Source organism: Pseudochaenichthys georgianus, chromosome 14 (genome assembly GCF_902827115.2).
Source record: "Pseudochaenichthys georgianus chromosome 14, fPseGeo1.2, whole genome shotgun sequence".
Classification (NCBI taxonomy): Eukaryota; Metazoa; Chordata; class Actinopteri; order Perciformes; family Channichthyidae; genus Pseudochaenichthys; species Pseudochaenichthys georgianus.
In genome coordinates, this window is record NC_047516.1 from 36,377,343 (window position 1) to 36,401,703 (window position 24,361).

Here is a 24,361-nt window from a genome sequence, read left to right on the forward strand (position 1 = left end):
GAGCATAAGGAAATGGAAGTGGTTAAATTAATGATTTAAACAATGCTATGTTTACAATGTAGGAGTGTGTTTATTTGTAAAGTACACTGGACCTTGTGTAAGGTCAATAGGATTTGTTCGGTAAACAGATAACTAATGCAGATTATTATTCATCAGCTCAATATTATCAGCAGAACCATTGTACACCAGCCGGTACTATTGTGGAGGCTTGTCAATACACAGTGATGACGTGTTTCTGAAGGACGCCCCGGACGTTAGCCTTGCAAGGGCTCCCTCAAAAAAGAGCAATAGGATTTAAGCAGATAGCAGAGATAAGCCTTGTATCAAACAAACCTTTAAGATACTTACATGATTTGTTCAGCAGGATAATCCTCCCATATTAACACCACTTTTACGATTTCCTAAGCGTAAATGCTATCGCAAGAAGTAAAAAGCTAATGGCAATAAAGGAACAACATCACAGTCACATGGCTGCATCGCCATCGCTAAGCTAAAGGTGGCTAATGTTCGGTGCAGTGATGTTTAGTTGTCTCATCAAGTCACTCGTTATCGACCACAGAGGCTACAGATGTTCATGAGTGGGGTCACTACATTACTGACATATTTTATTTTGTAAAACTAAACTCTAAAGAAAAAACGAACCAAACGTGGTACATTGCTTACTCATTTCTGGGTTTAAGGACTAATTCATGCACCTCTATGCTGAATGACACCACCATCAAATCAGAGGCCCGTTTATTTCTGCTTCACAGTGTAGCAGTGAACTTTTGACGGATATGAAACACATATCAAATGTTTGGATTTCTCGTAGTGGTTGCCAATAAACCAGCATTAAGATGCAGATGTGAGTTACAGAAGGGACCGAGGTCAGTTAAGTGAGTGAGTGTGAGACCCACCTGCAGCATCCTCCTCCTGATTCAGGGTCACCCGGATGTTCTTCACCAGCAGCTTCCAGTCGTGGGCGCGGGGGGGTTTCGGGGGTGAAACCACATTGTTGCGTGCACCCTATTGGACAAATGATTATAAAGTAAATAACTCAAAAATGTTGATCGACAGTGTGAAATATTATTAGCAACAATGTAAGTAAAGTAGAATTGCCCAGCTTTTTCAAATATAAGCAACACAGTTCTATACAAAAAATACATAAATCAAAGAGCTTTGAAAACTACCTCCGAACTAAAAACCCCTTTCAGTCGGTCAAATTGCATCCTTCATCTTAAACACTGTTGGAATAATAAAAATACAACTTTTCAGGGGAATAAAATTCTACTAGCTTGCTTAAGCCTCCCAAGCATTGTAATGCGCTGTGTATTTGTCCCATGCTGGAAGAAAGACAATATAGACGGGAATACTGTAAGTGAATCACCTGTGCAGACACACTGAAATCTTGCCAATGATTTGCAGAGGATGTTCTGGTAACACTTTATATTAAGGTACACAAATGAACCATCAACTAGTTAATTAACATGCATATTAGCAGTATATTGGCTCTTTATTAGTCAGACTAGCCTGTACACATGCTTATGGCACAGCTAGCATTAGCTATATTTATCTCGTTTACACTTAGCGGTCCTAAGTGTTAATCTGTGTATGTTACACTTGCATGTATGAGATCATTAAGGGCCTTGTATATTCTTTTTGTATAGTTTCACTCCGTTTTGAATGTCAGTGGACTGAAAATAAGTCAATAAAGGAGCATGGCTGCTCATTCCCTGGCTCTCTAGAGAGTGTGGCTGGCTGTTTAATCCACGTTCACACTGACAGTACAACACAGAGAGAGAACACAGTATGGTCACAAATACATACAATCTGTTTTTATTCAAATGTACAGGATGCATGTTTTGGGATGTGTCTGAACCTCTCTTTAGTGGTTCTTTAATAAAAACAGATATTTCAACATGTGCCTACTTTGTTCACGTACTGCTGAGGTTCATTTCAGTAGCTGTGTGCCATCATGTATTTACAAAGTGTGAAGAGGAGGCAACCTCTTCAACTCTGTATCCATAAGCCCCTCCCCCTCTCAGCCAACTTCCTCCTGACTGCTTTTCTGTTTTGTTTCGTTTCTTTTTGCTTTTGCTTTTGTTTGTCTACCCTCCCTCCCAAATGTAAAGCGTCTTTGGGTTCAAGAAAAGCGCTATAGAAATATAATTTATTATTATTACCTTAGAATAGGGAAGCTGTTCAGGTCAATTAGAGTCAAACTACTAGCTTATTGGTTATGAACAAGACTTCACTTTAAAATAGGGAACATGTTCTTAGATAGAAATACCTAATTTTGAGTTATTTAGACACAACTAACACTTATAGTTTCATGTCTTGTTACATAAGAAGAGATCATATTTGTTAAGTGTTATTATGGGAGAATTACTATTCTTGTGGTACTACTGCCTTATTAGGCCCATATTGAGCATATTAAGACAAACTCATGTACAACAACTTCCTTACTTGCAATAAAGAAGCACTAATTAGAGGGTTATTGAGGAAAAACTCTCAACTAATGGCTTATTACTTGTAGAATGTGGTCATGCAGAATAAGGCATTAATAAGTGTTTTATAATGACTAATAAAGAGCCAAAATACTGCTAATATGCATGATAATTAACAACTAGTGGATGGTTAATTTGTGGACCTTAATATAAAGTGTTACCGATTTCCTTTATGACCATGGAGAATTTGCATCAGTAGAGCCAGGGTTTTCACCTTTTAGCCAAATATTCATTCAGCTTTTTTCTACACACACACTTAAAAAGCCAAAGAACATGAGTGCCTCTGATATATTTCCCAACGTGTCCTGGTTCATTATTCTCTAAAAGACAATTTGGCTGTTTTTCAGTGAACATTCTAAACATTTGAACAGTGTTAATTTCGAGGCTTGATAAAATCAGCATCACGTGACATTAGGTAATGTCAATCAAATGTAAACATTAGTGGCTGCTTTAATAGAGATCACAAACTGGGAATCCTTTATGCTTCGGTAGATACACAGTAGCTTCGGAGATTTGACATAACTCCAGTATCTGTATTGCCATCAAAAGGAATGTGATACCAGTTCTAATTAGTTTCCTTATGACACTTGGATAAAAAAGTAAATATTAGTACATTTTAATAACTTCCTCCGGTGTGGGAACAAGTCGCAAACACACAAAATATCTGTCTCTTTAGCTTCTAATGATAACACTATGTCTACCAGCTGGTCTCTAACTGCCATCTGGTGCAGCACAGGAAGTGTATAGCAGCTTTTTGAGCTTTGTTTTATTCTAAACTAAACTTTGTTTGTTGCAACACAATGAGAACAGTGAGAGTGAAACCAAAACAGTGAAGTTATGGGTATTAAAACGCACCTTAAAGTGAAACTTTATATCGGTAAACTCATTATAAAACCTTCTGTAAACCCAGGGGTGTTGCCGTTTCAGCTGATCAAATAGGATTAGGTTCAATAATACCTTCACATTGTCATTTTACAACATTACTATGACAAAAATATTGATTGCAGATCCTAAGTCTTTCTGTCAAATGACACGATACTGCAATCAAAGGCCTGGGACGACAGACGTGCACACAGCTGTTCAGATGTCACGCATCAGCATCCTGAACTCACCTTGAGCTGTGAGGCCTGAACAGGCCCGCAGCTGAGCAGCACAGAGGGGCGCGCTGCACACAGCAGCCCCCTCAGCTGCTGCTGCAGGGCCGCTGCACGGCAGGAGGAGGCATGGTCCTGGCAGAGAGAGGTCAGAGGGTCAGACATGTCCCACAGGACTGGAGCAGATTGACTAGGACTGCACAATTCATGGAAATCTTATTGAAATTGCAATACGGACGAGTGCAATATCCAAATCACAGTAATCAATCTGAATGAAGTATTGCGGAACTGCATTAACATGTTGTTGGTACGGACCATCAAAAATAACAATCACATCATCATTTTAAATTTAACATTTCAATGATATTTGTTTTTGTATGGATCTTTCCGTCTAGTATTAGGGATCATATTGCAACTGCATTGTCATTGAAATTATTGCAATGAATTCTTATTGTTGTTCAGCCATAATATTGACTGTCTTTCACCGAAAGATAACTTTCTCTAAGCAGGTCAAAAACTAGGAAAAATAAAGTACACTTTCAACAATGTTACATGTTCAGAGGACTTCCATTTACCTGGGTGAGGGTGGGGGTGACCTGTAGCACCCCCGAATCCAGGTGCGTCACCCCCCAGATCACCTTCACCTCGTCTTTAGCCTCCTGCATCTGAAGGTCCAGCTGAGGGACACAGAGGAGAGAAAACCAAAATGCCTTATGATGCCAGGGTTCTCAGAAATCTCTTCACAGGCCCTGAAAACTGCAGTCATTAAACCGATTTTAAAAAAGAATAATCTAGATGCTTCAGTAATGAACAATTACAGGCCCATATCAAACCTGCCATTTCTAGGTAAAATCATTGAAAAAGTTGTTTTTCAACAGTTGAGTAATTTCTTTCATTTAAATAACTGTTTCGATGTGTTCCAGTCAGGCTTTCGTCCAAACCACAGCACTGAGACTGCTCTTGTAAAGGTCTTTAATGACATCCACTTAAACACAGACAGTGGCAGAACTTCAGTGTTAGTATTATTAGATCTCAGTGCTGCGTTTGACACTGTTGACCACAACATATTACTAGACCGACTGAAAAACTGGGTGGGACTTTGGGAAACAGTTCTAAATTGGTTTGAATCCTACTTAAACGACAGAAACAACTTTGTTTCTATAGGTAAATACACATCTGAGTTGACAAATATGACATATGGGGTTCCTCAAGGCTCCATCTTGGGGCCTCTTCTCTTTAACATCGACATGCTACCACTGGCTCAGATAATGAAGAACAACAAAATAAGTTACCATAGCTATGCAGATGACACACACATTTACGTAACAATTTCACCAGGAAACTATGCTCCAATTCAAACACTGAGTAAGTGCATTGAACAAATCAATGACTGGATGTGTCAGAACTTTCTCCAATTAAACAAAGATAAAACTGAGGTAATGATTTTTGGAGCCAAGTCAGAACGTATAAAAGTTAGTGCTGAGCTTCAGTCTGCAATGTTCAAAACAACAGATAGAGCAAATAAACTTGCCTTGCCTTGCCTTGCCTTGCCTTGCCTTGCCTTGCCTTGCCTTGCCTTGCCTTGCCTTGCCTTGCCTTGCCTTGCCTTGCCTTGCCTTGCCTTGCCTTGCCTTGCCTTGCCTTGCCTTGCCTTGCCTTGCCTTGCCTTGCCTTGCCTTGCCTTGCCTTGCCTTGCCTTCAGTGCTCACCAGCTTGACTTATTCTAACATCTATCAATTATTTAGTAATAAAACTGCCATTTACAATGTCTATAATGGTTATCTAAATATGACGTGAACATAATGACCTAATTCTTTAATTAATATGTTCCTGTGGGCTTTTGGCCTCTCATTTGAAAATACATCAGTCTAGTTGTATTGTTTAATGACTCAAATGTTCAACCATTAAGCAAGCCTTAAATTGTCACCACAGCAACCGTTTTCATAACAGTAAATATCATGCATTCATTTGATGACTAACCTAAATGGCAACACTCAATCTCAGACTGAATCAAACCTATTCTCAGCACATGACTCTCTCAATCTCTTCTCCACGGCAACCTGTGGATGGGATTCATTTGTGCGCTTTGATGTGACAAAGTGTCATTAATAATTATTCTTTAGATTACATTTTGTGTGATTGTTTGAATTGAATCTTGCATACCATTAGTTAGAGGAACATTTTCGAAAATGGTGTTTCTCCTAAAAGCATGCCCTGCATTCTAAATCAGTTTATTAAAACCCTGAAGATGACATATCTCCAGTTTTCATCTCAAACAAAACACTAACGCTCCGTAAACTCTACTTATCGTATGCAAACTCCAGACTGACAAACAAAGAAGAGGTCAGCAAGGTGTGCATCCTCATGTCTGAGAGAGGAATTGAATGAAGAATAATGGAACCAGACAGAAACCTGCCTGGGCCTTCATGTCCCAGCATGCCTAACTCCAGCGTGAGGCTGAACAATAGCCTCTGTGCTGCCACACAAAGCTTCATCAGAGAGCAGGAGAATGCTTGGATGGATCCAGAAGAACAATATCACAGGCTGCTTTGATCCCACCGGATCACTTCATACAGACAGCGTTATGTGGGAGGCTACCATAATCATACAACTCAATCCACATGGAGTGAAAAGAGAAACAATGATGCTTATTGAAAAGCTGTAACCATCCAGATAGCTCCGGTCATCTAACTAACCATGATCAATGTTTCTCAAACAGCATCTCTGTGTAGTACGTGACGTATTCACTCTGTCCTAGTGAGTGAGTGAGTGAGTGAGTGAGTGAGTGAGTGAGTGAGTGAGTGAGTGAGTGAGTGAGTGAGTGAGTGAGTGAGTGAGTGAGTGAGTGAGTGAGTGAGTGAGTGAGTGAGTGTGTGTGTGTGAGGAGCTCCACGGATTGGTCCATTTGGACCTGGGTATGGTCACGTCACTGTACTCAGGAAGAAATAAATGGAAAGAGAGAAATCCCCAACGAGGCGTTCTGGGGCAGCACAGACGGGTCTTCCCTGTGTTAGAGGTTTACTCCCTACAGGGTGTACTTTGAGGGTTTGTGACTCTGCAGACCGTTTACATGCAGAACAAGCTACAAAACAACAAGGGGACGGGTAAGAACCAGAAAAGCAGGACATGGGACCTTTAAAGTGGTGCTACTCCTTTGGGATGATGCATGTCACATGTGTGTCCTTCAGCACATGCAGCAGACCATGTGATGCAGCCGTGTGTTAAAGACAAAGTACACTGCGCAGTTCACCGGGTGCGTTGCTGTGTCCCTGCACTGTGAATACCAGAGGCCTCTGGTCCGTATATCCCAGCACCCCCAGCATGACGGGCCAGGACTATTCTAGCATGGATCAGAGTGAAAAGCTAACAAATGTTCCAGTGGATGGATGGAGACATTTGAAAGGCCTCTCTGACTAAGCTGAAACAATTATAGTGAAAAGAGGCTTCCTTTATGTTCCCGCCGCAACAACTGATCCCAACCAAAACAAAAGCACCCTGGCTCTAATCCTGACTTTAGCTCCTGAGTCTCTCACTCAAGTTGTATTTATGGCACACAATGAGATCAGGGTGGGTGACGACAAGCAACTTATCGCTTTAAAAATAGCCTTAACACAATTGGGTTAGCTTGTATAGCTGCTTGAATACATACTCTGGTGCAGGTTTAACACTGACAGTAAGAACAGGAGGGAAGCTTACCACAGCTTAATGAACACAAGCTGTTGCATATCCCATCACACAACCTTTCACTCACTTCAGTTAAATACGGCATCTGAGTCTGACGCATAAAGAGGGTTTGGAAAGACCGCGACTCACCTTTTGGGATGATAAATAAAATGAATTGCTGCAAGGTCATCTTTAGTCATTGTGTCATACCTTCAGTGTTTCAATGGTTCTCTTGATGAATGTCAATGGACACAAAGAGGGATAACTTTGGAGGTGGGTCTGACAGTGATTTTTTTTAGGTCTTCTTGACATTTGCCAAGCACAGAAAGAGACGCCACCATTTCATCTAAGACTCCTGCCAGGCCCGCAGTGAGCCGGCACGGGGCAGCACTTGATGTTCAATAAAACCTCCCAATAAACTAAACCATATTGACATCCAAAGAGTGTCTGCTTTCAAATGCCTCAGAGCTAAGTGGATATTTACTGGTAGATACAACTAAGTATTGTTTACTTTCATGAAACTTAAACAGATGCCTCAGAAGGAACTAAAGAGTAGTTACCTGCAGCTCCAGTGGAGCGATACACACTGTGTATTTACAGGGCTCTGCTGAAGGCATGGCTGTGGAGGCTGCACTGACAGAGAACTGAAGCTTCTCCCCGACCACACTGCAGCAAGCGGCCTGTTGGGAAGACAAGGTGAGGCATGAGAGTTACATAAATACACTTAGAATGCTGGAGCTAAAGCAGGGACAGCGTTGTAGACTTGCATGTAGTTATTCTATGTAACAAGAAAACATATCCAACAGCGAGGAAACCAGAATTTGTAATAAGCTATTGTAAAAGTGCTGTTTTCCTATCCACATGTAAAAGGAACTAGAAGGATTTATTGATACTAAGGGCTGTAGAGAAAAGTTTGGAGCTTTTTCCATTAACGTTGAAGTTCAAATTCTCAATGAACACTTGAATGCTGTGCTGTCTTTGTATTTACTTGAATGTGTGAATTCATTCAGTTGGGTAGGTAAGCTTGGGATGGATATATGAAATATATACATACAAAAAACTAGAGACTCTTTCCAGTGAAAGTAGCTTGCCGCAATAGCTCCAAGATTGCTATATCTAGTTTGTAGGTCGCCAAGTTGCATCATTGACAGTTCGTCTCGTAAAGCCTCTAAAGCTCTGCAACAAAAGGATCTTTATGAATGTAAATACTATACATGGTAATGCAGCAGGGCAGAGTGCGATGAGGCAGGCAGGCAGAACCAGATCTATATCTAAATATTTGTCGATCAATATTAGGCTACACTAATATAAGTATTATGATATTACTGCAATAATATTCCAGTGGTGGCTGCTTAAGGTTGTTTCTGGCTCGTTTGATCCAAACATTGTCCAAAGCTCAACATTAATGTAATGTAAGAATTCTCAAAATGTACAATATGTTTTGATCCAACACAATATTCTGATTCAATCCATATATGTTAGGGTTATTTTAAACAACATTTTCACCACAATAAATAGACTGCCTTCTCTCCAGCTCACTGCACACAAAGGGGGGGGCATCTGTATTAACGGGTCAGTCTGTAAGCACTCTAACAGCACCATAAATTACATTTAAACAACCACAAAAAAACAATGATTGTTTCCGATATTGATTTAACGAGATGCTGTTATAACATGGAAACAGCTTAATTTAAAAAAGGACACTGGGTACAGCCCTGTAATACATGTGTTCCGGGTGTATATAGTCTTACGCAAGAAACACATAGCATGAACAGACTGCAACAAAACCAGTCTAACAAAACAGACTTCTGCTAAACTGGCGCAGAAGCAAAGCATCTGCCTTCGATGAGGTTCACACAGAGCTGGGGAAGGGAGAACATCTGTGATCAGAACATTCAATAAACCCTTTTCACTGCAAAGGAATGTGTCTGTAATGGAGTTAATAATAAAACAGCTTTAAAGTGTCCTCGAAGTATTTAAAACATTCATTGTGATTTGAGTGGAAGATGGGTGTGTGTGTACAGTTGGGTATTACATCACTGTGAGGGGAAACCTAAGCATAAACAAAGGTGCTGCTGCATTCCTGTCTGCTGCTCCTGCTCCTCCTCCTCACAGCTATGTAAGCTGATGCTGCTTTTCACACACACACACACACACACACACACACACACACACACACACACACACACACACACACACACACACACACACACACACACACACACACACACACACACACACCACACACACACACACACACACACACACACACACACACACACACACACACACACACACACACACACACACACACACACACACACACACACACACACACACACACACACACACACACACACACACACACACACACACACACACACACACACACACACACGCTCATTAACTCCCTGCAGTCCCCAGCACCTGGTATTCCGCTCCATAACATGATGGCCACAAAGAAAGAAACGGCTGAGTTTGCATTGGGATTCCTGCAAAGCCAATCAGAACAGCAACACAGCAAGTCCCTGGTATCTGAACCGTCAGAAAATAAAAGCCCTCGCTGGCAGCTTGTTTTGCACACAGTCCGCAGCAGGTTGGAACATTATCTGAATGACGGAAGCATCAGACAAGTTCTTCAAATCTTTTTTAAGCAGGGGAATTCATTTATAGTGTCGCTGGAGTTTTGAGTGAGCGTGTGGACACATGAAAAAAGCTATGCCGATTAATTAGCAGGTTACTGAGGGAAGTGTTTGCACAGAAAGTAACCAAAGGCAGGAGGTGGTGCTAGTTTAAATGCAGCACTGGTGGAGCGTTTCCACTCAATGTGATACGGAGAGATTGACTTGAAGAATTTCTTTTGTATTTGACTATACAAACAAGGAAATGAAACACACGTAAGTGTCTGCTTCTTTAACCCAGGTGAATGCTGAAGTTGCCATGAAAACAGAATCCAATGTGTTCGGTGGTTTGGAGGAAGGGCACGCAACACTCAATATAATAATGAATGCCGTTATCTCCCAGAAAAAGCCCTTATGTATTACTAAAACAAAGGGTCAGTTTACCTTTCTTCCTGCAGACTTCTGAAAGCTGGATACTTGGCTGACCATTAGTTCTGACGCCTCAAGGTCATCATCTTCGAATGTTAACAGAACAGGACCCTGATGAGGAAGAGGACAGACACATTCAAACAACAGCACAGGGGAAGAAAATAAAGTTGCTGCAATCAAATGAGCAATGATCAGGGCTGTGAAGCATCACATTGCAGTGCATAATGTTCCCACGTGACAACACCTAGGAACAGGAACACAGCAGGGTGGTGCATGAAGGTGCAAATGGTACAATGCTGTCATTAAAAAGAAGCCAGGATAATGGGAGATTGATGACGTCCACTTTGAAACAGATGTCAAATATCGTCCAGTCTAGTCGGTGTGTATATGTAAACCTTTGAATCTTGAATCTTGAATCAAAGGACGGGGGAGATTCTATTGCTGGGTCCTCACTACCCATGTGAGAGGATACATGAGATACAGTCACATCCTATGCAAAGTGCACCTTCTTTATGGGAGTCCCCTGCCTGCCACAGAGAGTGGTGGCTGGCTGATCATGACACTTACCCCACTCTTCTTCGATTGGTCATTCAATGCCCTGCACCAAGCTCCTCTCCACTGACTCTTCCAGCTCCTCTGTGACAGCGCCCATCCCAGCAGAGCCCCGGCTTCCTCCTTCGCCGCATTGTCCCCTGCTGCTGTCTGCCTGTCCCCTACACCCCGACGCTGGACATACTGTACGAAATACAGTATCAAAGTACCGAGGGATGCGAAGAAAAGCGTGACCATGCATAACCACTGCGGGTCCTCCAAACCGAGAAATGAACCGGAACTTTCGGAGTCGGACATTCTTTGCAAATGAAAGCGATGATCGCAGTTTAACACACCTCCTCGGAGAAATATCCTGGCAACCTCATAGACCATTCGGTCGGGGAATCAGTGAAATAAATCTCCCACAGCTGATATCACCACGGATCTCAGCCCCCACAACGCACTATGCATATTGTGATTCATGTTGCAGTGCCCCATAATAGCTTTTAAAAGCCGTATATATGTCCCAAGTCTGTGCACGGTGTTTAAAATAATTATGTCATTGTCCTATACCTAGACCACAGTTTCGGTTCAAAATAAACGTAGAGAACAGCACACTCTCCTTCTCCCATTCAGTGTGGTTGTTAGCTTAGTTAGCTAATCTTCGATACGCTTCGCTTAACTAGCTATTCTTCATTAGCTATGGAGTCGCCAAAGTTTTTAAACAGGAACTATTTCCGAAGTCTCAAGTTAAACTCCGCCGCACGATATCCAGATATAGAACCAGAGTCCCGGGTAAACATCCTGAAAGCGGAGCAGTGCAGTTGTTGCCGCTGGACTCACTTTGCGGCTCGGTATGACTGTACAAACTAGTTGACGTTTCTAAACGGATATGTGGCACAAACTGTAAGTCCCAGAATGCAATGCGACTGTTTGCGAGAGTTTGTTGTTGTCCGGTCGTTGTGCGAAAATAAGCCTATTTTCCAACTGCAGACACCTCGTGGTAACGTTTATTCCAACTAGAAACGCCTATTTGAGCTGTATAACCCTAAATTAAATCTCACTTAAAAGAGGCCGTTAAGAAAGAAAAAAACTATTCAGTTACTACTTCAGTATTCTGAACCTCGTGACTTGCCGTAGATTGTCCTACTGTCATCATTACCACATCTTGCTGCCCCATTTGTTAGCAAACAACTAGCTAGCTTTTATTACAATATCCCAGTCGTCCGTTCGCACACGTGGCATTTATAGTTAGCTTAGCCGTTATGAAAACTAATATTTTGTGTTTTAATGCAGTGTAATTCAGCGTGAGGGATAGGCGCCGCCCATCTGTAGAGGTAAACAAAGTGTATCTTCGTCATTCACCGAGCATAATCAAGCTCGGACACAGGAGCCATCATTTGTCGTCGTCAGTAAATGGAAATACTTATTAATTAGCTATGAATTGCCGCTCAGAGGTTCTTGAAGTAACAGTGGAGGCGAGGCAGGTGGAAGAAGCTATGCTGGCTTTGTTGCACACCATTTTACTGCATCGCAGCTCCGGGAAGTTTCACTACAAAAAGGAGGGCACCTACTCCATAGGTACCGTGGGCACACTTGACATCGACTGCGACTTCATCGACTTCACCTTCGTCCGAGTGTCCTCCGAAGAGCTGGACAGAGTGATCAGTAAAGCTGTGTCTGAGTTTAAGGTAATTGGTGGTTCAAATGTCTGATTGTTGCCTGTAATGCTTGGGCAGGCCTGTTACATGTTTGACGATTGTCTCACATGCTTTTGTTACAGGACGCTTTGAGCAACACTGGCAGCGATGGCATGGGGCAAATCTCCCTGGAGTTTTACCAGAAGAAGAAGTCTCGCTGGCCTTTTTCTGACGAATGTATTCCCTGGGAAGTGTGGAGCATCAAGGTCAACGTTGTGAACCTGGCCAATGAGCAGGAGAGGCAGATCTGCAGGGAGAAAGTGGGAGAGAAGCTTGGCGAGAAGGTGATCAATGTTATAGAGGTCATAAACCGACATGAATACCTGCCGAAGATGCCCACCCAGTCTGAAGTGGACAATGTTTTCGACACCAGTCTCAAAGATGTCCAGCCGTATCTTTATAAAATCACCTACCAGATCACAGACTGTCTGGGCACCTCCGTCAGCACTACAGTGAGAAGGCTTCTCAAAGACACCCTGTCACTGTGAGGAGGCTCCAAGACACAGAGGAACATCTGTATATACAGTTATGCCTGCAACTCTTTTTATGACCAAAAACACGATTTAAAAGCTCTACTGCTGCTACAATAAAGTAGTGTCAGTGTAACCTGCTAATCTTATACCTTCCGATGTCTCTGCTGTGGTTTCAGTATAGCTTATACCTTTTAGGCTTTTTGATTATGTATTGTCGATTGAAAAACATATTTGGATGTTTGCAAGCTTTCCAAAGTACCTGACAACATCTATAAAAGCAACTTTAACACAGTAGCAAATGAGTCTAACTATCAATTGAATTCTTATTTTCTTCGAGTTGTGTTGTCGATGCCAATCTGTAAATTATTGTTAATCTTTCAAAATAAATGTTGTTCATTGTAGCTGATGGTTATTATGGTCAACAATGATAACAAACTAAATAAGGATGTAACCATGTCCCAACCTGTGAGATGAAAACAACTGCTGGCAAAGAGAAAGTCATATATTATAAATTATAAAATCAAATCTGACTTTTTGAGCAGATTTCCTCATCCATGTGAACACTTCCTGTCTGCACACAGTTTCATTGAGAGTGACCTGACACATGGAGAGGACAGGATTTCCAGTTTGCAATGTTTCCAAATAAAAGCAATCCCCTTCTAGGTTCACTCCCACAGCTGGTCACTGTGGCCCTGAGCTTTAAAAACATCCCGAGCTCAGGCTCCCCTGCCAACAGGATACCGTGTGTGTCCGTTTTTAAAATGACACACATGGATACAACAAGGGGTTTCCCCCTCAGTCACATTGAAGAAACCGAGAACTGACTTCAATATGAATATATGTTAAATATATAAAATGATGCAATAATCAATCATACATATATTTGATAAAAGAAAAACGAATCACCTAATTATAGAAGGTATTTTTTGTATAAATGTAGGAATATATTACAAATAATGTATTTGTGTGTATCACTATATCCAAGGCCCATTACATTTATGATCATCAATACTGTACATGGGGCCCTGTATCTGCTTTGAAGTACGAAGACGATGCAGTCAATCCAGAAAGTGAACGGTGCGTCGGGGTAAAAGGCACATCAAGCTCCAATGCGTCCATTTCAAATAGGACACAGTTAAGTGGCACGAGAGAAGCTCATTGGTGGATAGAAAGAGCCCTGTGAATGTGTGACAGGGCTTGAAATAAGTTGTGAGTGAGTCGCAGTGTAGTCGACTGAATGATTTCAATACCACAAATGGTTGTATATATACTCCATTGTTACTCTTTATTACAGATTTAAAGCACAGGAACTGTAGAAAAACCTAAACACAAAACAGCTGCAAGTTTTCAAAAGCAACAATAATGCAACCAATGCTGATACAAATATTCATTATTGCAGTGAGAGCACAGGAATACTAAAAAGATTACACTTTTGTTTACTAACAAAATTGGTACAAAATCGAGAATATAAACACTTCCATGTACACAATTCTAATCATTCCTGTGACACTTTCACAAAGTGTTATCACAAGAAAACAAGAGCACTATTATCAATACAGAACTTCTTCAAAAGAACGTAACATCACAATGCAGCTGGTGTCGCTCATTCCCAGTGTGCCAGTGAGCACTCTTTGAAGGCCACATCTCCCAACATGTAGCAATCTGAATCATTGATGACAAAGGTCTAATCCATCAAGCCAAAGCAGAACTATATACTTGTACAAGAATACAATCAACACGACCTTTAATAATAATCTATATGAAGCAGGAACACTTTTTTACCATTCATAGAATAAAACATTTGCTTTCTCATGCTTCCCTCATTTTGAAAAGTCATCATTTGAAACTATTGTGCTTTCATATAAACATATGGAACACGTGTTGTTCAAGTTGCATAAGGCCATGGAAGCATTGTGGCGCTTCTTAACGACCGTCCTGTCGGGGCAGGGCGGTGGGGAACTTCGTGGACAATGTCTAATAAATAACACATTGAAATAGTTGACCTATTTCTTTGAGTTCAACATTCTTTGCATTACTATAGTGCAGTGTGCCATTATTTGAAAAGTGTGCTCGCTATAAATATTTCAGATTGAGTCTAGTTTTTAAGGTTTATCAGACACATTTAAAGTGCTTTACAGTCATTTACTAAAAAACACTTCTTTGTGGCGGATGATTGCACTCTCTCATTTATTTGTATACACAAATATAATTCATCAGGCTAGGAGGATAAATGAGTACTGCATGAAACTGTATCTGCGTACTGACGGCAGCGATCAGAGGTGCATGTGTTTGATATATAGTTTGTAATAGAACTTGTTGTTATACAAAAGTTCCTATTCAATCTGCCTATCACACAACATGACGCAAAGGCATTGTGAAGCTGAAGTATGAGAGAAGGAATGCTAAGTATGAAAACAAAAGAGTTAGTGGGCCTATTTATCACGTCTACGTTTGTAACCTTGAACCTCCGTCAGTGAAACGACCCGAGCAAACATGTTGGACTACATCCCCCGTTTACAGAATCAAACTGTTTGACAAAGTGCATATTCAAAACATTATTGAGGCCACCAATATTATCACTCACACCAAGAGATATATCTGATACAAAGCAATACGCATCACTGTTCAAATCACTGCAGCCTCCAACACTTTAAAGCACTTTCTCCACTCTGAGGAAACAATGTATTTAGTTGTCACTGTACCTTTGAGTCAAAAGTGGTACAAGGCCTGTGGGGGTGCCGTGTTTTCTCAAAACACCTAGATAGATAAATACAAATAGACAACTAAAACAGGTTTCAAATAGAGAAATGCTTATTTTGAAAAGGAAAATAAACAAGTTAATAATCTCATCTCCGAGAAGAATCTAGCACTTGATTGCACATTCACGTTTACACCTCTAATGAACATGGCCACTGTTATATATAGGAGGCAAGCAAATACGCTATACATTCGAAGTCTTCCTTGTGTAGGCTGAGGTGTGTTAATATTCCAAGTATTGTGTCTCTAGAGAAATGCACGACTGTAGCCTGTGTGAGGCTTACACGTGGCTATGACTCTGCTCGTGGCTCCAGAGACTGAAGGCTGTCTTGAAGGTCCTGTGACAGAGTTTACACATGTACTGCCTTTTAAAGGTCAGGGCGGAGAGGGATGGAGCATGGTAAAAGAGTGTGTCTGATTCCTGAGGGCCACTGGGACTCTCCGTGCTGTTGGACCTGGACAGAGCGGGGCTGTGGCTGCTGGCTTGCCGCTCCAGTTCAGGCCTCTTCGTCTTGTTTACTGACGAGCTACAGGGCTCCGGGCTGCTGGTCTCCTCGGCCATTACTGCAGCCGCTGGCGCCGTCTGGCTGGATGTGAGCACGGAGGCCTGCGGGGAGGGGTGGTCAGAGTTCTGAGGGGTGGTGGGAGGTGATGGAGACAGAGGTGAGGGGTCTCTGTCCATCTCTTTGGCCTCGGGCTCGATAGAAGTCGACATGTGGGACTGGAAGTGGCTCCAAAGGCGGAAGTTGGTCCTGAAGGCTTTGTTGCAGATGTGACAGATGAACGGTTTGATGTGGCATAGCAGCTCCTGGTGGCGTTCCAGGTCTTTGCGAGAGCTAAACAGACTTCCGCATTTCTCGCATGGCCACACGCCGGGTTCCTCCAGCCCACCTTTGGCGGATTCGGAGTTTTCCATCTCACTCACAGCCTCCTCTAAGGGCTCTTCTTTCACCACCAGCTTGCCATGGTGGCCCATGCTCAGGTCCTCAGGCACATAGGAGGAGGAGTCTGAGTCGTACATGGGTGGACCTGAGGAGTCGCTGTACGTGATGATCTCTCTGGAGCTCCCGGGTGCGAGAGGCTCGTCACTGTAGTGCTCCTCTCTGAGCATTTCAGACGCCCCTTCATGGTTCCCTTGCTGCTTCAGCTGAAGCTGCTCTTCGACTGTCATCATGTTGTGGTTGTGAACCTCCACCTGGTGGCGCCATATGCTGAAGGAGGACTTGAAAGTCCGCATGCATTCCAGGCACGTCAGTTTTTTGTACTTACAATGTGCCTCGTGGTCCTTCTTGACCGTTGGACTTGAGAATCGGAGGCCGCAGTAGGGGCATACAGTCGCATGTCGGCAGCCCCTCTCATGGTCGCCCTGCTCAAAGAGAGAAGACAGCTTCACATTACAGAGTCTACAGGAGTAGCCACCAGCATCCGTGTCCTGCTGCTCCATGTTCTCCTCCTGTTCCTGGTAGAGGAGGCTCTCGTTTGCGGTTTCCTGGTCTGCTTTTTCAGCAGGATGTGTCCTTAAATGCTGTCTGTACTGAGACTGGAACATGAATACTTTCCCGCAGTAAGGACATATGAAGTTGGGTCTTGATCTCTTTTTGGTGAGTGCAGAAGATTGCAAACCCTGCTTATTCCTCTTTAATTTCCAAAGCAAGGCTTTCTTTATTTCCCTTTCTCGCACAATATCTATTAACTTCTTTTGAAATTTCTCATCTAGCACAGAGGAGCTGGAGGACGAGGCGGGGTTTTGAACTATGCCATGCTGAGTTTGGCAGTGAGTCCACACTTTGAAGTTTGTATGGAAGCGTTTGTGGCAGATTTCGCAAGCATACGGCTTTTCGGGGTTGTGATACATATTAACATGACGATGTAGTCCAGCACTCGACCGGAACACCTTTAAACAATTCCAGCATTTAAAAATCTTGTTCTCAGGCGGCTCTCCAAGGTTTTCATTCGAGTCACCGCCGGCACTCTGAGGTACTGTTTCTGACATGTTCTCATCCAGTGAAAGGGTATGTTCTTTAAATATTTTGCCTTTCTTAAATGGGTACCTTCTGTTATCTGGCCTGTCCTTTCTTTTCCCAAAAGGATTGAAGTCTGGCCGGGAGCCTTGATCGTAATTTGTTTGCAAGTCTTTGAGATTACCTTGCAAAGCATCTCCAACTGTGATTCGGACAATGTCCATGAGGTCAGGGAGGGGGCTGCTGGGCTCAGCTTTCACACTGACCTCTCGTTCTACCTGAGATTTGTCTTCATACCTGCTGGGGAACTTTGACCTGAGAACCAGGGGAGATGTTCGTTTGGAATTGCCATTGTAAGCAGATGTCTCTAGCCCAGATGGTTTTGACGCCATTTTAACAACTGATTGTTCACGATTCTGCAGCTCCTTGAGCTCCAGTGTTGGTGAGAAGACTGGAACAGGGCTGTCCATGGATAATGATCTGCGGAGTAGGCTTTTTATCAGCGGCCCACTCCTGTCTATGGTCTGGCTTGGCTCAGAAGCCTGACCCTGAAAGGGCACTTTGGTGTGATAGTGGGGCTCCAGCTCCTCGTGCTCCTCTTTAGTGTCCGGGTCAGTGGCCGACTGCAGCCTGATGTGCTCAGCATCACTGAAGGACACTGATGATGTCAGCTGGGGACGAACAGATGTGACGTGTGTTGGATTCCCTTTTAAAATGGAGGTGTATGGGTACATTGACTTCCTTTCAGCAGCTTCACTCTGTTCACATGCTTTCCCGCTGATGGATTCAGATGTTCTGACTGATTCATACAGGTTGTGTACTGATGGAGGATGGGCTGACTCTCGAGTAGAATTTGCAGAAGATGATCTCTCATTATTTGAGCGAGAGGGATTGATGGTGTCATTCCGGACCCGACGCACAATGACACTCCTTGTCTGGACATCATTCTCATCCCCTTCTGTGAAGGAAAGCCTTTTTCTTGACACACAGTAGGATGCATGTGGCCTTGTTGACACAATGTTGGTGAGGAAAGGGATTCCAAGACTGTAGCCTAGCTCTTGAATGGCTACCAAGCTGCCTTTGTCCACAAAAAGTGAGGAGGAGTAAATGTAATTCAGAACTATCTCGAAGGCGTCAGGCTCACAGAAGTCCAGGTTTACAACTTTCAGCGACACTGCGTCCATCCGTGTGAACAGGGACTGGAAATACTCACTGGTGGCAGCCAGAACACTCTTATGGGCCTGGTACTTCTGGTCTGCCACAACCAGGACTACGTCACACATCTGGCCCCGCAGACGCTGCTCATTCAGGACCCCTAACACTGAGAGGGCATGGGAGGGATTGCTGTAATGCACGAGGCTCTCCATGGCTGAAAGACAAGACAAGAGGATTAGCTTTAAACACAGGAATGTCCACACAAGAGAGCATCATTTAGCACGAGACAGGCACATGATGTACGCCTGTGTCTATTGCTCTTGGATTTTAACACCATTGCTGTCTATCTTTACTTACATCATAGTCTCCAAGTGTATGATTTAGCCTTTTATTTTTGATTATTATTATTACATTTTTGCAATGTGTAATTTGACACTTTGCGATAACTTTGTTTGGTCTGTTTTTAGTCTAACAAGCGATTGTATATTGTTTTTCTGTAAGTTGAAGGCTTTGGAAATGTTTCTTTTGACTTGTTGATGGTCACCTGGGCTATACTGTACACAGCTCGTTTATAGGCATATCATGGTACTGTAGCAGTATGAAAATGCTGCTCTGCTTATTTTGAAGTTCTTTACTTCTCAGATAAACATTGTGCATCATTTTTGAAGGATTAGAACACTGAGGGTCTGCCATAACTTTAGAATCCTTCAGAGCGAGTCTCCTCTCCTCTCTGTTGGAACTTCAAGTTTCCTCAATGAGTACATTTGTAAAACTTGTGTCTTTGTAAAAACTATTTTTAGGATTGTATGCACATTCAAATAAAGTGTTTTAAAGGGCTACAAAACTGTTCATAAAACATCAGCATCGTCACAAAATTGTTACTCTAAACATCTGCATCGGCTGAGAAATTAGACATTGTTACAGTACATGTTTCTGATAATACTATACTAATTCGAGAATATTGACATCAATGTAGTTGCAGAGGTGGGAGAAGTACTCAGATCTTGTACTCAAGTAAAAGTAGAAGTACCAGAGTGTAGGAACACTCTGTAACAAGTAAAAGTTACAGAGTGTAAAAGTAAGTAAATGCGTTCAAAAGTATTAGCATCCCAATATACTAAAAGTACTCACTCCGCAGATTTGGTCCATTTCAGAATAATATATATGATATGTTTTATAATTATTGATCATTAAAGTGTTATTGGTAAAGGTGCAGCTAGTTTGAATGACTTTGTAGGGCTCAACATTATAAATGTTAAATTAAATGAAACACTTCGGGCCGGCTGACCACTTGCCCGCTCGGGCCACTAAAAATATTGCTTAAAGAAAAGAAAAGAAAACAGTAAGACATAAATTCACATTGTCCTGTGGTATTGGTATTTTGACAAGCAGTTTTGTTAAATGGTTTCTTTAATTAGAGCTACAACATAGCGATTGGTGAGGCGGATGTCGTAATTGGATGAAAGGCAGAGAGCTGTTTGCTGCTGACTTTTCGCGGGACCTAACCATTCGCCAAAATGTTTCTAAAATGTTGCAGCTCCGCTGCAACTCTTACTACATTTAAATCCAGGCTCAAGACTTTTATTTTTGCCGCTGCTTTTAATTGAACTTTTCATATCTTAAATTGCACTGTAACTTTTATTCATGTATATTTTACATTTCATTTTATTATCTTTGCTTTTGAATGACTGTTTTTAAATGCCATTTTCTTAATGTCTTTCATTTTTGTAAAGCACTGAATTGCCTTGTGTTGAAAGGTGCTATATAAATAAACTTGCCTTGCCTAAAACCACAGGTAACAGGCCAAATGCCTGACTTGATGGCGAATTATCTGTCGCCATTCCAACAGCATTTGATGACACCCCATAATACGCTTAGATGCGTTGATGGCTGCATCGTTACCAAACCTGTGAAGTTTTGGGCCGTTTCGAGCATTTTCACTGAAGTTATGAGAAAACCGTGTTTCATGGCGAGCATTGTGTTGCCATGGCAACGGCATTTGAATAAATCTCAAAACTGTCCCGTAGATGTCTTCACGGCTGGACTGTTAGCACACATGTGAAGTTTGAGCACTTTTTGAACATTTTCATAGGAGTTATAGCGACATCGTGTTTTATGGCGAGGGATGCGTTTCCATGGCAACAGCCAATGGTGAGATCTCAGATTTGGCGTAGAGCTGTTGAGGCATGGACCGGTGATATACAAGCGAAGTTTGGGGGGCGATCGGACCGTGTCCATTGGAGTTACAGCGACATCGTGTTTTATGGCGAGGGATGTGTTTCCATGGAAACGGCATATGATGACACCCCATAATTGACATAGAGCTGTTGAGGGCAGGACCATTAACCTTTATCTGAAGTCTGCTGCACTGAGCATGTCAGTTGGAGTGATGACATCATCGTGTTCCATGACAGGTGTTTATATTTTAGCTAACGATGTGTCCAGAGATCAAAGGTTTCCATGTTTTTTTCTTCTAAATTAAATCTGTCCTCCACTCTAGCTGTGACACATCACGCACTCTAAAATCTGAAGAAGGCCTCTTTACCAAGGTCTAATATCTGTAAAAGTACGAATCAGATTTAAAAGTTGTGTCTGAGGTTTCTGAATGAAAGTATGAATGAACAGTTAGCAGTTGAAGTTGCATGAAGATTGTTCAAGTCTAGAGAGTTTCTCTATATTAAAAATGTGATGAATTATGGGATGTATCTCTGGAATTATGAAATATTATGAATGATAAAAGTAATAGCCATCGATTCCCGACCGAGCTGAACGGTTTGATGTTTGAACGGAGTTTCTGCGATGTGGAATGTGGGAGAAGAAGAGGTGCAAAATAACCCGGCGGAATAATAAAGAATTTCGTACGTAGCATAACAGATAGTTGGAAAAAAAATAGGTAGGTGCCCATCACTTATAATCTGGCAAATTAAAGCGTTTCATTATCCAGTAATAAGACATCAATTGCCTCAAGGCATTGTGTGCAACGCCTCTAGCAGGAGCATCTGGTGCTAATTATCTAAAGATACGACACTTCTTAAGAAGTTTATTTTGAAAGTGCTGACCGGAAGTCGCGCTACTTATTTTGACACTTACTAAAAATAGGCTGTGGGCAGAAGCTTCATTCATTCATCAAAACGAACTAGACTCGACTGTCTATTCAGTACAATTTAAACGTTAAAAGAACAGCTAATTTAACTTCTGTCCGTATTCTATGAGGAATTCTTGGAGTGAGGCTTTCATAATTATATCATACATGAGACGTGGCTCTATTTCTCATGACACATAACTTCTTCAACCGAAATTCCACTTTCAATTCAGAAAACAGTCACGAGTTTCTCATTATGTGTGGGGGTGAATGACCATAAAACGGTTCCGCCGCCACTCTATCTAATCAGGTGGGGGGGAAGTTGAACACGTTTCAATGGACTCCTCCGCGGTAATCCCGCAATGAAAATACAGTCGGTGCAGACAGAAAAACTGTTGAGTTTAGGGGGAGTGTATTCAAGCCCGGGTGGAAGTGGTGTTTTTTATTGTTAACGATTCAACCCTGCGTGACATGGCGTAGTTGTTGGCTGCAGAATATGTGTTCAGGTCTTACAGCAGCACAAGCCCCCTTTCGAGTTACGTCAGGGAGGAAAAGGAAAATGCTTCTCCTTAACAGCACTCTACCAACTATGCTATAACATGCCTACTAATTCTGTTTAAAGGTAAATTATGTAGTCTATCTACACTTACCCTGCCCGTCGTCAATTAGGTCTTTCCTCCGCACAGCCGTGACTTTATTCAGTGTTGTTGTGTAGATTTCGGTGCGCTGGTCGTGATTCCATCCATCTTGAATTTGACGTCATCCCACACCAGGGATGAGGTCATCGCAATGAACGCTCGTCACGTGCACTGCGCTCTGATTGGTTGGTAAAATGACCAGGAGGCGGGACCAATTGAAGACTTGTCACTGAAGCTAATTTAAAGAGATAGATGGTATTTTTCACATTAGCTGTCATCGTCTGTGTTCCTTTCTATGTTTTGTTTTATCATGAGCAAAGGTTTGCAAACTTAAGCTACACTGCAAATTGTAATTGACACTGTTTTACTAGAGCACTGCATTGTAATTATTAATTATAAGCATTGTTGAAACTAAGTATAGGAAGTTTGAAGTCACATGTCTTACAGTAAACAGTGCAAGGGAGGAGCAAGTGGGGACTTAAACAAAAAAAGTAATGTACATTTAAGGGACATATTTTTATGGCAAGTCCATCTTTAGATTTTTAGCAAATCTAAATATACATTTCAAGTCTTTTGTATTAGTCATAAGTACATACTGTAACTACAGTGTAGTTATGACGATGAAAATCGTCGGTCACAGTAATTGTTTTGGGTTACCTATTTTTCTGTATCCAACAACGTGCAGATATAATATGTGCAACTGCACTTTCTCTAAACCCCAATGAAACCAATTAGGCCTGTGATTAAATGGAAGTCATCTTAGCGTAGCAGTAAGTGTGTGTGTCATTACTGGCATCCAGGAGGGACCTGTTGCTATGTTTATGTCCAACAGGTTGGTTCCTGAAAAGCATTGACAGCTACACCCAACCAGGTGGGACAATGCTGAAGAAAAGCAGGACATCGACATAAAACCATGTTCTAATGAGCTGAAGATGATGTTGTGGTGTAACTGTATTTCATTTGTGGACACATTAGTTGACTCAGCTTGTAGCCCTGAACCTCCCTACATGCTCCATCGCATCAACACGTACCCATTCATTATCACCTAATGACTGAAGGACGTTTAATCAAGCACATGTTCACACCTCATTACTATAAAAGGATCAGCATTAAATGAAGGACTTCATTTGCAAAATGTTACATGAAAATATTAAAAATAATACTGAGGACTGTAGTATTTCATCAGATGCAAATGTATATTCATACAAAATGAAAGTCATGACAGAATCCTAACATAGTCTTTTTAAGAACATTTGACAGCCAAAGCATGCTGCTGCTCCATCGTATAACGAGAGAAAACACATGAGAGGAAATGGAAGGAAGCTGTCACTCCTCCTCTCCTGACATTAATGGCTGGTACTGGCCGTGAGCAGCAGTAGAGAGCACTGCCATGGCTACCTGTGGAAACCAAGTCACTAGGGACTTTGTCTCCTCCCATCACATGTCTCTGTCCCTGCCATCATAAACATGTTTACTGACACCCCCGTCAAAAAACACTTATTTATTCTACAAACTAAAACTGAAGCCTGAGTTTCCTTTGTGGAAATCGTGTAAACCAAAGGCTTTTCATTTTGCAATACACTCGCTCATTCACGGCATATGTCGTAGCAATGAAAGGTGTCAAATTATCTAACAATTTAGATTTTCTTGCAAAGCTTAATGTAATTTAACTGCACTGACTGATGATACTCCAGATATTATCATACATATAATACTAACCTGCTGGCTGTCATGATTCTGTAGTCCATTAGGGACTGATGGTGCACCGAGG

At 42.0% G+C, this 24,361-nt stretch overlaps 3 protein-coding genes across 3 annotated transcripts in view; 1 reads left to right on the forward strand and 2 right to left on the reverse strand.

Moving 5' to 3' along the window:
• Positions 1-11,696, reverse strand: part of LOC117458217 (C2 domain-containing protein 2) — a 38,529-nt gene extending 26,833 nt beyond the window's left edge. The window contains exons 1-6 of the mRNA XM_034098552.2: positions 10,861-11,696; positions 10,309-10,404; positions 7,804-7,923; positions 4,156-4,257; positions 3,599-3,715; positions 897-1,005 (exon numbers count right to left, since the gene is read on the reverse strand). Coding sequence (XP_033954443.1) covers positions 897-1,005; positions 3,599-3,715; positions 4,156-4,257; positions 7,804-7,923; positions 10,309-10,404; positions 10,861-11,217 — 901 coding nt within the window. The 5' untranslated portion in view covers positions 11,218-11,696. The remainder of the gene's footprint in view (positions 1-896; positions 1,006-3,598; positions 3,716-4,155; positions 4,258-7,803; positions 7,924-10,308; positions 10,405-10,860) is intronic.
• A 294-nt stretch (positions 11,697-11,990) lies between these two features.
• atg101 (autophagy related 101) lies at positions 11,991-13,398 on the forward strand. Its single transcript, XM_034098553.2, has 2 exons — positions 11,991-12,515; positions 12,608-13,398. The coding sequence occupies exons 1-2, from the start codon at positions 12,264-12,266 to the stop codon at positions 13,010-13,012; spliced, it is 657 nt and encodes a 218-aa protein (XP_033954444.1). The 5' UTR covers positions 11,991-12,263; the 3' UTR covers positions 13,013-13,398.
• An 858-nt stretch (positions 13,399-14,256) lies between these two features.
• zbtb21 (zinc finger and BTB domain containing 21) lies at positions 14,257-22,704 on the reverse strand. Its single transcript, XM_034099469.1, has 2 exons — positions 22,603-22,704; positions 14,257-19,084 (listed from the first exon to the last, which is right to left on the reverse strand). Exon 2 carries the CDS (start codon positions 19,080-19,082, stop codon positions 16,035-16,037), a length of 3,048 nt encoding a protein of 1,015 aa, XP_033955360.1. The 5' UTR covers positions 19,083-19,084; positions 22,603-22,704; the 3' UTR covers positions 14,257-16,034.
• Between the last annotated feature and the right edge of the window lie 1,657 nt (positions 22,705-24,361).